At 39.2% G+C, this 16,208-nt stretch overlaps 1 protein-coding gene across 1 annotated transcript; it reads right to left on the minus strand.

The window, feature by feature from the left end:
* Nucleotides 1–1,959: 1,959 nt before the first annotated feature.
* Nucleotides 1,960–15,928, minus strand: LOC108707069 (ATP-dependent RNA helicase DDX54-like). The gene is given in 20 exon segments (XM_018244007.2): nt 1,960–2,723; nt 3,250–3,350; nt 5,086–5,190; nt 6,788–6,895; nt 7,543–7,592; nt 7,594–7,689; nt 7,772–7,966; nt 8,069–8,142; nt 9,035–9,262; nt 9,344–9,460; nt 9,598–9,808; nt 10,397–10,528; nt 10,609–10,672; nt 11,048–11,185; nt 11,279–11,365; nt 11,941–11,982; nt 12,285–12,328; nt 12,427–12,615; nt 14,156–14,225; nt 15,786–15,928. Coding segments are annotated over 20 exon segments (2,427 nt in total). The 5' UTR covers nt 15,914–15,928; the 3' UTR covers nt 1,960–2,475.
* Nucleotides 15,929–16,208: the final 280 nt, after the last annotated feature.

Genomic DNA, 16,208 nt, shown 5'->3' on the forward strand with positions numbered 1-16,208 from the left:
CAGTAAAATATGGTGGTGGTAGTGTGATGGTCTGGGGTTGTTTTGCTGCTTCAGGACCTGGAAGACTTGCTGTGATAGATGGAACCATGAATTCTACTGTCTACCAAAAATCCTGAAGGAGAATGTCCGGCCATCTGTTCGTCAACTCAAGCTGAAGCGATCTTGGGTGCTGCAGCAGGACAATGACCCAAAACACACCAGCAAATCCACCTCTGAATGGCTGAAGAAAAACAAAATGAAGACTTTGGAGTGGCCTAGTCAAAGTCCTGACCTGAATCCTATTGAGATGTTGTGGCATGACCTTAAAAAGGCGGTTCATGCTAGAAAACCCTCAAATAAAGCTGAACTACAACAATTCTGCAAAGATGAGTGGGACAAAATTCCTCCAGAGCGCTGTAAAAGACTCGTTGCAAGTTATCGCAAACGCTTGATTGCAGTTATTGCTGCTAAGGGTGGCCCAACCAGTTATTAGGTTCAGGGGGCAATTACTTTTTCACACAGGTTTGGATTTCTTTTCTCCCTAAATAATAAAAACCCTCATTTAAAAACTGCATTTTGTGTTTACTTGTGTTATCTTTGACTAATAGTTAAATGTGTTTGATGATCAGAAACATTTTGTGTGACAAACATGCAAAAGAATAAGAAATCAGGAAGGGGGCAAATAGTTTTTCACGTGTGTGCGTGTGTGTGTGTGCGTGTGTGTATATATATATAAAAAATTGTATTTGTTTTTTTTTTGGTTCAAATCCACTTTTAGTCAGATGAAGCAAGCATATGTACTGTACCATAAAATACGAGAACAGATAAGTGGCTAGTAAATCCATTTGTCTACACTACATTCCTTTATTAAGACAAGAATTCATATTTGCATATTTTGCACATCTTAGGGCTCAAAGTATTGTTTATGAGATATAGAGATCACACACACACACTTTCTGTATTGTATTTGCCAAAAATATAAAAAAAATAAAAATGTAATATTATAGTGTGTCTTATCTATTTTGATACAATCAATATGTAATTTAGCTGCTGATGGAGCTAAGCTTTCTCCAGGAGAAGTACATACGAATGCTGAGGTTTCTGTTCGTAAATAGACATGGCCTGTTTCAGCAGAGGTGGAGCTATGGCACATGCATGGCATTTTTGTGCCATAATAACTTGTAGTGATCAAAATACTGTTTCCTGACCTAGGCTTCTTCACATTTTGCTGCAAGTTGTGTTCAGGCCAGTGGTGTAACTATAGTGGGAGTAGACCCCACAGTCTTGGGAGGGGGGGGGCAGGTGGTCTGCTTCCTCTATAGCTTGAGAGAAATCCTCCCCCCCGGCTGCTATCTGGGACTCAAGGAGAAGGAGCAAGTAGGGGCTGCATTGTGCGCTAGGCCCCTCTGAACATATTACAGGGAGGGGGTCAGCACTAGGGATGCACCGAATCCACTATTTGGGATTCGGCCGAATACTGAACCAAATCCTAATTTGCATATGTAAATTAGGGACAGGAAAAGAAAAAGTGGAAAAAAAAATTCACGTGATTCCCCTACCCACCCCTAATTTACATGTGCAACTTCGGATTCAGTTCAGCCAGGCACAAGGATTCGGACAAATCCTGCTGAAAAAGGCCGAAACACGAACCGAATCCTGGATTTGGTGCATCCCTAGTCAGCACACTGTAGTTAGGCCACTGCTCAAAGCAAACTGCAGCATGGGAAAAATTGGCAAGTATTGATGTTTATTATTGCAGCTGCATACAAAATGCTGCATGTATTTATAGTAGCTTCTGAGAGCACTGTTCTGAGATACAATGTTTATGTTGTACCAGGTGATAAAATATAGAGCTTTTAAACGAAAAGAGGTTGCCCATAAAAAAAAATTACTATGGGAGCCTATACACCATTAGGCCTTCTCAGAAGTGCATAGGGCCATATTTATAAAGCAGCACAAAAGAAACATTTTAAGTTGTGCTTTAGGAATATTACATTTATTTTTATTGAGCACAGTATTGGTTTTGCTGGATGTTTGGAAATACAAAGCCTCGTGGAGGCATCTATTTGTTTTACATCAGTATTAGTATTGGAATCAAATTGAATGTTTAATGATACAAGGAATAGGGTGTTCTGTATTAAAGAGAACAAGTTACTTTACATTCCTTGATTTAAATCTGGAATTGCCACATGCCAGTTATAATAACATGTTCCTACACCACATATTTTTAGCAAAAAGGGTATAGCAACATTTTCTGTAACAAGATTAGAGTGTCTTTTCCATTAAATTGGGCAATGCTTTGGCTTATTCAAATGTGATTTGCTGGCATTCAGTAGGAACTTATAATGCAAGAACCAGCCTCACCTGTCAGCCAATTCCCTATTAGGGAAAGACTGATTCTCACATTCTTCCTGTCTACAGTCAAGTTTTTATGAACAAGAGGAGGAGTTTGTTTGTGATTTGTTGCAGTCTGTTTCCACAGTCCTCGGTCACGTCTTATTTTCTTGTCTTCCCTTTCTTGAAGCCATGGCTTTTTCCCCTTCCAAATGCAGACTTCTTCATCTGATGGGCCAGCTGTCTTGTTTTCGTTTTAGACTTCTTCAAACCCCCTTTTTGCAAGAATTGCTGTTTAGCTTGCGTCTTTCTCATCTTGAGAATCTGCTGTTTGCTGCGCAGCTCGGATTTGGCCTTGCCCTGTGGCCCTGAACTTTGTGAACTGGAGTGTCTCTGAGAGCCATGCCCACCTAAGGAAAAGTGCAAGAAAGGGTACACTCAAGTTACAAACAGCATCTGACAGCAAGCACTCTTGCACATGGAACACTTTGTGGTAAATTTATCAAAGAGTGAAGTTCCGCCAATAGAGTGATATTCCGCAGCTCTCAATTCATTTCTATGGGATTTTGAAAGGCCTATTTATCAATGGGTGAAAGTGAAAGTTCACCCTTTCATAAATACGCCTTTAAAAATCCCATAGAAATGAATGGGGAGTGGCGGAATTTCACTATTAACTTCACTCTTTGATAAATATACCCCATAGTCCCTCCTAGTATTACAATAGGAACCAAATGTGTGTGCCAGAAGGTTTTTGATCTGAAGGGTGAAGCCGAGTTATCGGAGGCATTGTAAGCAATAGGAGTTACCAGGGCTTTGCAAATATGGTAGAGTACAAGCTACTCCTTCCTAATGCCATAATGTCACTAAAATATACACATTTGCAATTTTACTACAAATATGGCAAGAATTGTTACTAGTTACCAAGCTTTCTCTCACCTTTCCCTTTTCTGCGTCCAGTAGCTGTCCTCTGATCTCTTTCCTCCTCTTCGTCAGAATCTTGGTCATCAATCTTGTATTTTTTCTTCCAGCCTTCGTATCTATATGTAGAGTTAGGGAAAAAGCACTGCATGTATGCAGTCCAGCATCGATTTAATACGCAGTTCATCCCTATCTCCATCCTCATGCCTAGCTCTGGAGCTAAATCAAGCATGATAAAAGGAATGGAATCTATAGGCAATATTTAAGCTTGACATACTTTAACGCCTCTACCACACAGATTGCTTCTTCATCACCAAACATACGGAGTGAAGACCAAATCAGCATTTTCTCCACCGCTATTATTTCACCTGTAGATTAAATGCCTGGTGTGACACTAGCCTTAGTCGAAACTGTACCTTTTAGCTTCAATGTAGGACTGGCCTACAGGGATACCAGGGAAAACTCCTGGTGGGCTCAGGTGTCAGTGGACCCTCATGCTGTTAAACTTTTGGCCTATTTCATGGCCATTCCCTATTTCTATGAAGCTAAATAGATGAAATAATAGTTTATAGTATGTAAAGAATAGAGATTAGAAGAACAGAGGTTTAGTGAGTAGAGAGAATAATAGTACTGAGAGTGGGCCTCTGGTCTAAGGTTTTTGGATGGGCCCCTGGTCTAAGGTTTTTGGGTGGGCCCCGGTGTCCCAGTCCGACATGGTTTCTGCTCCTTCCAACACTGAAAATGGCAAACGTGTGGCAGGGTCAGTGACCCCAGAAAACAAGCTGACTGTGAGGCTATATGTCAATTAGCCCTAGCAACCATAGAAATTTGAAATCACAACATTTTCTAGTGAACTGCTTTTTATATGATACTAAAAGTTAATAGTAACTTAGTTTTCCACTTTAAGATTTTTTTTTTGTCCTAAAGCCCTCAGTTTGAGATTTAAGTAAACCTGGAATGTAGCAACTTTGAAATGGGATGTAAAGCCAAAAAGAAAATGTTGGCTAATAAAAAAAAAACTAATTCTAAGCAACTTTCTAATAGACATCATTGGGGTGTTTCACTGGTAATGAAATAAATGTAATGTGGCTATTTTTTCTACAATGCAAAATATGTATCACTTGTAAAACATGACTGTTTTAACCATGGCTTCCATCTACTGTAAGACTCTTAAAGGGGGAACTATTGCGAAAATGAAAATTTAATTTTAGCTTCATCATATTGAAATAACAAACTTTGTAAATGCAATCAATGAAATATTCTGCATAATTTCTGATATAATCAAGTTTATCTTCACTATTTTTCGCTCAGCTGTTTCTCTTCATTCTGTCTTCATGCAGGAGTTGGGCTTCATTGACAGTTAGATCCAATATATCTTATGGGGGGGTCTCATTTTGCCTAGAAGATATATTAGAGCTCACTCTATTAAAATCCCAGACATCATGTCTCTCTACATGCAGAGTTTGTGCAAAAGGCAGTTATTTTGGGTTTGCCATTTAGGTCTGTTGCCATTATAACTGCCTCCCTCCCACTTTACCAATGTGAATGTACCATGGCAAGGGAAAGCAGGTTCTTAAATTTACCAGGGGTGTTTTTTTGTCTTCCCTGGTAAACCACTACCTAAAGCAGGGTTCTCACCTTGGCTTATACAGCTTTGCCAACAAATCAGACATTATCAGAATTATCATCCAACTGCAATGCGAGTTCTGTCAACACATAGGAACACCAGAGCAGGTGTTCCTCACCAATCTCACCTTCTGCAAATTTCCTTTTCATATTTATTAAAAATAAAACTGTTCAAACGTCTGCATAATACAATATGTGTTGAGCAAACGTTGAAAAATAAGAGGATACAGGTTTTTCTTATAGGAGCTGCTAATAAGTCGCCCACTCTCAGTCTTAATTTTATTTTTGTCTTCCTGTCCACCTGTTCCCACAAACTTCTTTTTCTTTCGATCCCTAAAAAGAAAAAAGAAAAAAAAAAAGGAACAATGGGGAAACTGTATCAAACCATTAATCTTGCAAAAGGGAGGCTCTAGACAACCTACTTAAATAAGGGACACATATAAATTATGGCTGTATACCTTCCGAAGCAGCTTTGCACATAGTAAGGCTACGTAGCTACTCACTATGATGCATCCAATGCAATTGCATGTAATGAGTGTGTGCAATTTGTAGCAAACATTTTCAAAGCAGGGATGGTGTCACTTCAAGTGCGAGTCATTAAGAATGCCATGTGATTGGCACAAATCAGTAGCGCAAAGCTTCTAGCCTTTCCAGGCTAAAGTAAAAGGATCAAGTACCATGTCCTTTTATGAACTGCTTACAACACAATTACCAATCCACTGAGAAGCCCTCTGTATAAACACCCCCTCCCCCATTTTCCAGCTGCAACCTTTATTAGGCTTTGCAATAAGGGAAAGCATGTCTTCTCATTGGACTGTTGATTAGTTACCATCCGAACCTGGGCTTACTTTCAATCAAAGTTTTTGATGGGTTTACTGTAAGAAATAACATGCATATTTCTTAAAGGAGAACTAAAGCTTAACCAAAGAAGTAGGCTAGAAATGTTGTACATTATATTTTGGGCTTCTGTACCAACCCAAGGCAACCGCAGCTCTTTAGCAGGGAAGATCTGTGCCCCCAAAGATAAGCCAGTAGCTCCTCATCTTCTTTTCTGTTGTCACTCACAATATACTGTATAAACAGTATATACAAATGGCACAATATACAGTAAGGCTGATTAGTACTTAATACAGATAATTACTACATGGCAGCTCAGAAACCAGTGCAATAAGCATCAGAATTTAATAATCAGCCTTGTAGAATCAGATAATACTGTATTACAGACAAACCTAATTTTTTTTTTTTGTAAATTTGTGACAACCCCTAAGCTTAGCTTCTCAACAGCTTCTCAGATCCCACTGAGCATGTGAGTGTCACAGACACTTTCCAAGATGGTGACCCTCTGTGACAAGTCCTAGATCATTGCTGCTTTTGAGAAGCTGAAACTTTATCCTGGTGCAATAAGTTCTCTATGTAAAATGTGGCATTTTTAATCATTAATTTTTAGGGTTTAGTTCTACTTTAATACAAACATGAGGCCAAATGCATGTTCAGCACAAGCCCTACTTCTGGTGCTTTAAAAGAGCTCTTTGTGTATACCACAAACTGTATATCTTGTAATCACGTACAAATGCACTTATGGATTTAAAACATTCCAGACGTTGTTCCCTACATTTTTCAGACCTTAAAATTGGATACATTTGAAATCCACACATTTTATGGATAATTACAGTGGTGCTTGATTTTTAATACTGGTGCATAAATTTGACCCAAAATGTGTCAGTTTTGCACGCCTAAAACGAGATCATGAGAATCCAAATAAACAAATGAGTTAAAAATATTATACATCCCTGGAAATCTATTGTTCTTAGTTCAGACCAGTTAATTGGGGTTATTCCACATTCTAAAGGTTATTTGTGAGCAATTTCAAGCCCCCTCCAAAATGCTATGGGAAAGGAGGTGCAAGATCTCCCGAGTTAGCCTCACTCACCACTTCAGGACTTGTTTTTTCTTTTGGAGATCTTCTGTCTGGTCTCCCAATAGGTCCATTACAGCCCCAGCGGCTGCCTGCTCAAAGCTGCCTGCCCCAATGCTGAGCCTGGCAGAGTGGTTAACAGAAATGTTTAGTTAATACAGCATTCTTGATAATTATAATAAATCCACACACCACTGACTGAGCAACCATTCTGTACACTTAAAGGAAAACTATACCCCCAAAATGAAAACTTAAGCAACAGATAGTTTATATCAAATTGAATGACATATTAAAGAATCTTACCAAACTGGAATATATATTTACATAAATATTGCCCTTTTACATCTCTTGCCTTGAGCCACCATTCCGTGACTCTATCTGTGCTGCCTCAGAGATCACCTGACCAGAAATACTACAACACTAACTGTAACAGGAAGAAGTGAGGAAGCAAAAGGCAGAACTCTGTCTGTTAATTGGCTCATGTGACCTTACATGTGGTTTGTATGTGTGCACAGTGAATCTTACGATCCCAGGGGGCGGCCCTTATTTTTTAAAATGGCAATTTTCTATTTATGATTACCCAATGGCACATACTACTAAAAAAGTATATTATTATGAAAATGGTTCATTTACATGAAGCAGGGTTTTACACATGAGCTGTTTTACTCAGTATCTTTTAATAGAGACCTACATTGTTTGGGGGGTATAGTTTTCCTTTAACTTCATATGATTATTGCCCTAATTCCCAACTCTTATCTATAATGTCTTACCCCCTCTCACTCTCAAAATCCTTTGGTCTGTATGGTATGTAATAGCTGGGGGTCCTGGGAAGCTCCTCCTCTTCTTCTTTTCTTGCTGCCTTCAGCTTCATCTTTGTCAGTTATTTTCCTCTTCCCACGCACTTGTGAAAATACCCCCTGTAATGAACAGACATAAAAATAAGCTATAATTCTTTTGCAATATTCAGATATACACAGTACTGAAAAACGACTACAATACCTCCATGTTTTCCTCATCGATCTCTGGTTCGCAGCTAAGGCTGGAGGTCCCACTGGTAGAAGTCTGTACAGTTGCACTTGTTTTCTCATCCTGCAGCCGCTGAAACTTAGCAATGACTTTCCCATCGTGAGTTCCCTTGGCCCGCATAATTTCACTTGCGGAGGTCTTACTAGTAGCGTTAATTTCAAATATGGTCTGATGGTTGTACAAGAGAAGTTTTAATAAACACATAGAAAAGGTGACATGTACTATTACCAATAGAAAAAAGCCCTGGATAGCAACTATAATTTTACTCACTGCTTTAGATTTGTAAGATTTTATGCCATCCACAAACTTCAGCCGCTGCATCTCCTCCTCACCAAGCTGAAACCCTGCAATGGAAAGAGAGTTTTAGCCTAAAGAGAAAAAGTGGCTAAGATGAAAATGTAGTTAAAAAGGCAATGGGACTATTTATAAACTGTGTTGATAGGTTTACAGAAATGGAGTGCCAAAGGAAGAGTAGAAGGAACGCTGGGGGCAAGCCTACCATAGCATGTTAAAGGAAAACTATACCCCCCAAACAATGTAGGTCTCTATTAAAAGATACTGAGTAAAACAGCTCATGTGTAAAACCCTGCTTCATGTAAATGAACCATTTTCATAATAATATACTTTTTTAGTAGTATGTGCCATTGGGTAATCATAAATAGAAAATTGCCATTTTAAAAAATAAGGGCCGCCCCCTGGGATCGTAAGATTCACTGTGCACACATACAAACCACATGTAAGGTCACATGAGCCAATTAACAGACAGAGTTCTGCCTTTTGCTTCCTCACTTCTTCCTGTTACAGTTAGTGTTGTAGTATTTCTGGTCAGGTGATCTCTGAGGCAGCACAGATAGAGTCACGAAATGGTGGTTCAAGGCAAGAGATGTAAAAGGGCAATATTTATGTAAATATATATTCCAGTTTGGTAAGATTCTTTAATATGTCATTCAATTTGATATAAACTATCTGTTGCTTAAGTTTTCATTTTGGGGGTATAGTTTTCCTTTAAAGAGACAAATGTGGTTGCAATGGAAAACATGAAGGAAGGATGCAAACAACCTAGTATAGGAGTCATTTATAAATGTCAGAGAAAGGAGAGACAATGTAAAAGTGAATTAAAAACCATAAGCACTTTCTTTTCTCACTTGTCTTCTCTCGTATTTCATGTTATGTCTATAAACGTAATAAAAATAATCTTTCAAAAAAAAAAAACAAAAAAAACCCATAAGCACTTACAAAAGAGTGGGTGAACCCCCAACAGGTTATAGTTAGCATCTTTGACTTGTTTAATGGACTCAGGAGAGGGAGTTGGCCTGGATTTTATGTACTGTTTGTACGCATTCTCTGCAATTTGGTGCAAGTTCTGCAGCTCCAGTGATTGCTCACGATCCGTAATAAGCAAGGAATCCTCATCATCGATCAAACTCTGAGGTACTCGCCCCAGTATCCCATCTGTGTCTGCCTCTGTTGGAATGAAAACATGTGTTTTTTCCACTTCATATTTTAGAATAATTGTACAATTGTCTCACATGTATTCACAAGTACCTGTCTCCATTTTCTGTGCTGTTGCCAGTTTAAGTGGGCGCCCAAGAAAAAGATGGAGATCATAGACGTAGGGAGTTTCATCAGGAGCAATGAATGAGTAAGCAGTCCCACTTCGGCCTGCTCTTGCCACACACCATATTTATGGCAAGACAAATAATGGTAATTTAGCAATTCAAGACTAGGTCATTCCTTTATGAACTCATGTTGTACATCACATGTTTAGGATGCATGATATAAAACAAACATTTCCTTACCAACACGATGCAGGAAAAGCTTGGCCTTTGGAGGGAAGTTGTAGTTTATGACGTTATCCAACATTGGTATATCAATACCTCGAGCAGCTACATCAGTGACCAACAATGCACACACCTTCCCGTGCAAAAAGAGACCCAGGTTTATCTTTCTGGCTGTCTGATCCAACGCACTGTATATGTGAGAGCATGGAATTCCTTGCATGTCCAGCAACTGGGAAACATCACAAATGAGACAAACAGGAAACAAAAGGAAGCACAAATGGCATAAACATATTGATGTATGTAAATATGTTTATCATATATCAGTGATAAGCTACCTGCCGCAGGGTGGCCTTTCAGGAACCAAAGGGTCTATATTCATAAACACACGTTTTGCCCATTTATGTTCATCAACCCGGATACATGCCACTGCAATACTACAAGGAAAACAATATGTCAGGCACCCCCCCTGACATATCTCTAATTTAATTCACTAAGGGGGGCTGACATATTGTTTTCCCTGACACTTAAATGTTTCAAAATGTGAGGAAGCCAATATGCAGGCATAACGTTTCAGCTTTGGCCATGTTCTCTTTACTGCCCCAGGACCACTCCTGCCACAAGGCAAGATAAGATGAAGCCATGTGCAACAGATTACCAGGGCCAGCAAAAAAGTGCAATTTCACAATCCTCAACAATTCTCCCCACCTTGACCTGCTCAGGTGCCAAATTGGTAAACATTGGGGCTGCTGCCAACCATGCCACCCTAAAAGTCAGGGTGTATAAAATTCAGTGTGTATATAACCTCAGCTGATCCTACCTCTCTCAGGTATTCTGCATGGTGTTTAGTGGCAACAAAAATGACTGTTTGTTCTTGAGGTTTTACAACACAGTGGAGGAGATGCAGAAGCACAGCAGGTTTGTCCTCTGCACGCACGTGACAGAAAGACAACTAGGTCAGGGGAAAAAAAGAAAAATGACTTCCAGCTCAATGAGAATACTTATCACAACTTATCATTACAGGAATATTACCTTCAGCTGTTCACTCAGCTTTGTGTCAACATCCAAACGTATTAAGACAGGCTCAGTGAGGCCTCTGGGTAAAAGGAAAATTGAAATGTATAGTGTACGCAAGAAATCCATCCCTCAAATATAGTACTGAGACAATTCTGCATGGTTTGAAAAACATTTCTCCCAGTCAATGTTAGAGACTGGTAGATAATTTGAAGTTGTTTTTGCCAAAGGAGGAAATACTAAGTATCACAGCTAAGGCTGTACTTACCGGTACTATTTCCACAGAAGGAAATGGCATATATAGTTAGCAAATAAAAATTTTTCGTTTTTTGAATCTTTATATACTGTTTGTGCATATTTTATATAAACACACATATAAATACATACATATTTATTCACACATTTATTTATACAGATACATATTCCTGGCAAAACCAGCTAAAAGTTGATTACCCACAAGTGCAAACAATTACCAGCTCGGGCAAACTCTAGAAGCATCTTGGGCAGCGTGGAAGAGAAAAGGAGTGTCTGGCGGGTCTCTGGTAGTCGAGAGATTATCTCCTGCAGTTGTTCTGCAAATCCCATCTCAAAGAGCCTGTGACATGGTAACCAACGAGAGACTGCGTGAAGAAAATATCTAGGCCGACCTAAATATATTCAGAAGGAAAATGGAAGAGGAATAACTGACCTGTCAAACACCACATATTCCACACTGCGAAGCTTTAGGTTCATCTCAATTGCCACATGCATCAGTCGTCCAGGAGTGGCAATAATTCTGTAAAAACAGAAAGTAAATGATTGTTTGGCCGAAGAAAATTACATCATATTAAATACCAGCAGTGGTTAGATTGATGTGAATCTGTTAGCAGGGCTGCAGTCAGGGGTCCCCATGTGATGTAAAAACACAGTTTGTGGCTTGTGAGGGGTGGGACTAGAGGGGTTGGCATAATTGGGAATGCCCAATGTTCATGGGTGCATGGCCATTTTTTAATTGGGTCCACATTTTACATTGTCAGGGCCCTGTTCCCAAAAGCCCAGGTGAACAATAGGTTCATAATTGGGACATCCTGGGGGAGAGGCCCTGACAAACATAAAAATATCAGGTCCCACTATTCCTGATGGTGGCCCTGTCCATGACAGTTCAGTGGTTGCTGATCTACATCCTCCTCATTTTGCAAAATGCTTATATTGTGGTCTGAGCTTTTAATATAGCTGATGTGCTACAGATACACCTTCACGTTTCAACCAACTGACAACCACTAGTTTTAGAGGAAACCCCATAGCACACAATAATTATACATTTCATACAATAGCCATCTCATATTTACATAGAATTAATTTCTAACTCACATATCTGGATTTTCATGCAGAGCAGCAAACTGATCTTCCATTCTTCATGTAAAAAGAGAGAAAGGAAAAGAAAGAATCAAATTAAGCCTGCAGTCCAGATGTAATCCTTGACATTTAAAAACTTTTAAGGGATACTTTGAACATTACTACAGGATTTTGAACTAATAAAAAAACCAAAGTTATGTTAACCTGAATTTGAACCCATATATCCTGTGACTTTAGCCCATTGGGCAACTATGTATTGTATGTTATATGTTTGTATGTATATGTTTTTGGGAGTGGGTGATTTGTTCATTTGCATATAATAATTAGGGTTGGATCAGTTATTAAGTAGTGTAACTTACTTGTCGCCACCCAAAATCAGAGCAAAAAAAAAAAAAAAAGAAACCTAAAAGGTAGCTGTACCAAACTCCTGATGCCCTAAAAGGTTAAAGGAGCAATGAACAGAATAAAAGCTGGCTCCTTTTGTAAAAAAAGAGTAATTACCTCCTTAGTAAATTTCAGAGTCTGCAAGGCAAGCTCTCTAGTTGGCGAAAGGATAAGCCCACGGACTCCTGTTTGGGCACTGTGAGCCTTCAGCTTCTCAAACATAGGAATAAGGAAACAGGCAGTCTTTCCACTGCCAGTTCTAGCCATTGCTACCACATCTTTGCCGTCAAGAATGATTGGAACCACCTGCAGGTTAAAAAAGTATTACAAAAGTCTCTCAAGATTGTTAGCATTCCTTTCAGATGAATCATATTGTTGTATGGTTTAGCCACTTTCCCTTTTAATTAACCATGTTTGTCTGGTTTGTTTTTTTTTAAATATACATTTTGGTATCCAGACACCAGCCTGTTTGACTGTATGCCGTAGTGTTAAGGAGTATGGGCTCCTAACCAAACCATAAAGACAAATCCAGGACCATTATTCCCCCCCCCACACAAATATCAGAGCCAACATTATGCATTCAGGCAAGTAGTGTCCTCCCGGGATCTACAAAACAATTGCCACCAGTGAACACCTAGATGGTAAAGTGTGATTCAGTACACCAAAGACCCCATTTCCACTGCCCCAGAGAAGAACTGTGGTGACTTTTTATTTAACTAATGTAATGTGAACAGGTAGACATTTAGTACCAATGATATTGACTTGTTCCAATATATAATGTGTTATTATCCCATGTCAGTATCAAAAAGTTGCTGGCTTTGTACCTAGAATCCCAAAATGGAGTGCTGCTCCAGATCTATAACACCGGATTGGCGTCAGGTGCAGTCAGGTATAGGGCCCAATGCTGCCCAAAGCCCAAAGATTGTATACAACAAAACAAAAAACCTGTGGCACAGTGGTTCAGTGAAAAGTGTTTATTCAGCTGACAAAGTGGCAACGTTTCGGACCTCTGCTGGGCCCTTTGTCAAGCCTTTCCATTCAGCACTTCCTAGATGTCACTGCTCTCCACACATTTCCTCGTACTCTTTACCATTTAATTGTGTAGCCAGGACATGGGGATGGACATCGGGTCCCCCATTCTGGTGCACAAACAAGATTCTGAGATGATGCAAGGCTTGCCTTAATAACAGTGTCCACAAAATGGCTCCTGTCTGCTTGCTATAATTATGAATTCCCAGACTGGAGGAAACAAGATTCAAATAATTTATATAGTGTAATTAAAGTTCATTTTGTTTGACTAATATGATAAAATAGGATTTGAAAATAGGATTTTGAATAATTTTTGAATAATTACTGCTAACTTATTCCTTCATGTAACATTTACTTTAAAATTAACAATGATGCTGATCAATCTTTAAAATGTACATGGGTTGCAAACTGCCCATATATGCGAAGATCTGCTCACCAAACCTGGAGATCTCTGGACCCTAAGCCATTATAAGATCACATTACACTAGTTGGAAATAGTGATGGGCAATCTGGCCCGTTTTGCTTCACCAAAACAAAAAAAAAAATCACAAATGACAAAAATTTGGTGAAATGCATTGAAGTCTATGGGCAACAATTTTTTTTTGATGTGCGACTAATTGCGTGACAAATTTTACACAAGTTTTTTCACCCATTAGAGAGTCTATGGGATTCATTTTCAGGCGAAACTTCGCTCATCCTTAGTTGTGAAGTTTTGGCTGAATACACTAGTAATAAGAAAGAAGTTCCCCTTCACAACTTTTTCATAATTAAATATTCTTGTGCAAAAAATTAACACTTTCTCCATACAAGTTCTCACCTTTCTCTGGATAAGAGTAGGAACCTTGTAACCTTTCTTCATCACTCCTTTAAAAACGGGGTAACTAAAGCTGGCCATAGATGTACAGATTTTCAACAGATCCAATCCACATCGTGAGACCAAGATCTTCTGAGAACCATCGTACGAACGTTCGAACTGTCCATCAACTAAAACGACCAATTTACCAGGAAAACAAAGGGGAGCTGCCTGCTTGGCCCTGCAAACATCCATAGATTGTACTAGGACCGACAAAAGATTTTTTAACCTGGCCGATCAATTTCCTGGCAGATGTCGGACGAAAAATCGTAAGATGTACGATCGTTTGAATCCCACTAACCGCACGATAATTTGACGAATCGGTCGGGCTGCGCTGAAATCGGTCGTTTCGCAAAGAAGAATCGTCGCGTCTATGGGGACCTTAAGACCTAAGAGGAATTAATGATAATGTCACAAACAACTCGTTTTAACGCGCATACAATCTCTTCTCAGACTAATCTCAAGTAATGCTGGCTAGCTTTAAACCTTCTACAGCACAACAGATGATCAATGGGATAATTCATAACATGCAGTAAAGAGATAGTTCACCTGTTCACACTTTTTTCCTGTTGTTTTCCCAGTCTCCTAGAAATGACTTAGCTTTTTTTTTTTTCTTACCATTTAGTGGTTCATTTTTTTTTTTATCTTCTCATGTTTCAGAGGAACAGCTGAATAAGTGGGAGAGGGGTATCTGACTCTCTAATCTGTTAAAATGTTACATGAGTTAACAGCAGCAGTTTCTACCCCTAGAGAACATGTTCCCTGAGTTCGTCTGTCACAACCGTTACAGTCAATTCATTAGCTGCTGATATTCCTCTGATGCTACAGAGAAATGTATTCATGTTAGGGATGCACCGAATCCAGGATTCAGTTCAGGATTCGGCCTTTTTCAGCAGGATTCGGATTTGGCAGAATCCTCCTGTCCGGCCAAACCTAATCATCATTTGCATATACAAATTAGGGGCAGGGAGGGAAATCACATGACTTTTTGTAACAAAACAGGGAAGTAAAAAATATTTTCCCCTTCCCACCCCCATATGCAAATTAGGATTCGGCCGAATCTTTTGCGAAGGATTAGGGGGTTCGGCCAAATCCACAATAATAGATTCGGTGCATCCCTACTTCATGTAGTTATATGTAATAATAATTATGATAACAAATCATTATTTCTGCTGTTAGAACTGAAAAGACTGCCAGTAAATCTTAAAATTAACAGGGGGAAGACTGAAAAGTGATTGAAGCAATATGCAAAGCAAGGGAATTAAACCTTGAATTATTTGCTAAATCATGTATTATACATTTGAACTGTGATAAAACTTAGACTGTTCAATGCTGCCACTCCAGAATAAATGTAACTAGATAGTCCAACCTTGCATACAAATGAAAAAGTTAGCAATTGAATATTTTACTGTACTACTCTAATCGACTGATCTGAAAAAAATCCTTATGTAGACACTTAGCCCAAGATTTTAACAGGGAAAATATATGGCTTTTAATAAAACATAATTTAAACTCTTCAATATATTCTTATACAGCAATCCACTGATGTTACTAATAACGGTCATCTTGCTAAAACACAGACATTTTTTGTTACACACCCATGGACTGAAACCCGCCAGACTTTTTTTTCTTCTTGTTCTGTGCTCGCACCAATTCTCTGGTGTCCAGTTCTGTATCTGAACCTGCATCTGCAGTGTTTAAATCTGACATGGGGCTAGACATATTGACAATTTCCCAGCTGCCCCAAGTCATGTGACTTGTGCTCTGATAAACTTCAATCACTCTTTACTGCAAGTTGGAGTGATATCACCCCCCTCCCTTTTCCCCCCAGCAGCCAAACAAAAGAACAATGGGAAGGTAACCAGATAACAGCTCCCTAACACAAGATAACAGCTGCCTGGTAGATCTAAGAACAACCCATGTCCCATTGAGACACATTTAGTTACATTGAGAAGGAAAAACAGCAGCCAGCCAGAAAGCATTTCTCTCCTAAAGTGCAGGCACAAGTCACATGACC

The sequence above is a fragment of the Xenopus laevis genome, chromosome 1S, assembly GCF_017654675.1.
Source record: "Xenopus laevis strain J_2021 chromosome 1S, Xenopus_laevis_v10.1, whole genome shotgun sequence".
Classification (NCBI taxonomy): Eukaryota; Metazoa; Chordata; class Amphibia; order Anura; family Pipidae; genus Xenopus; species Xenopus laevis.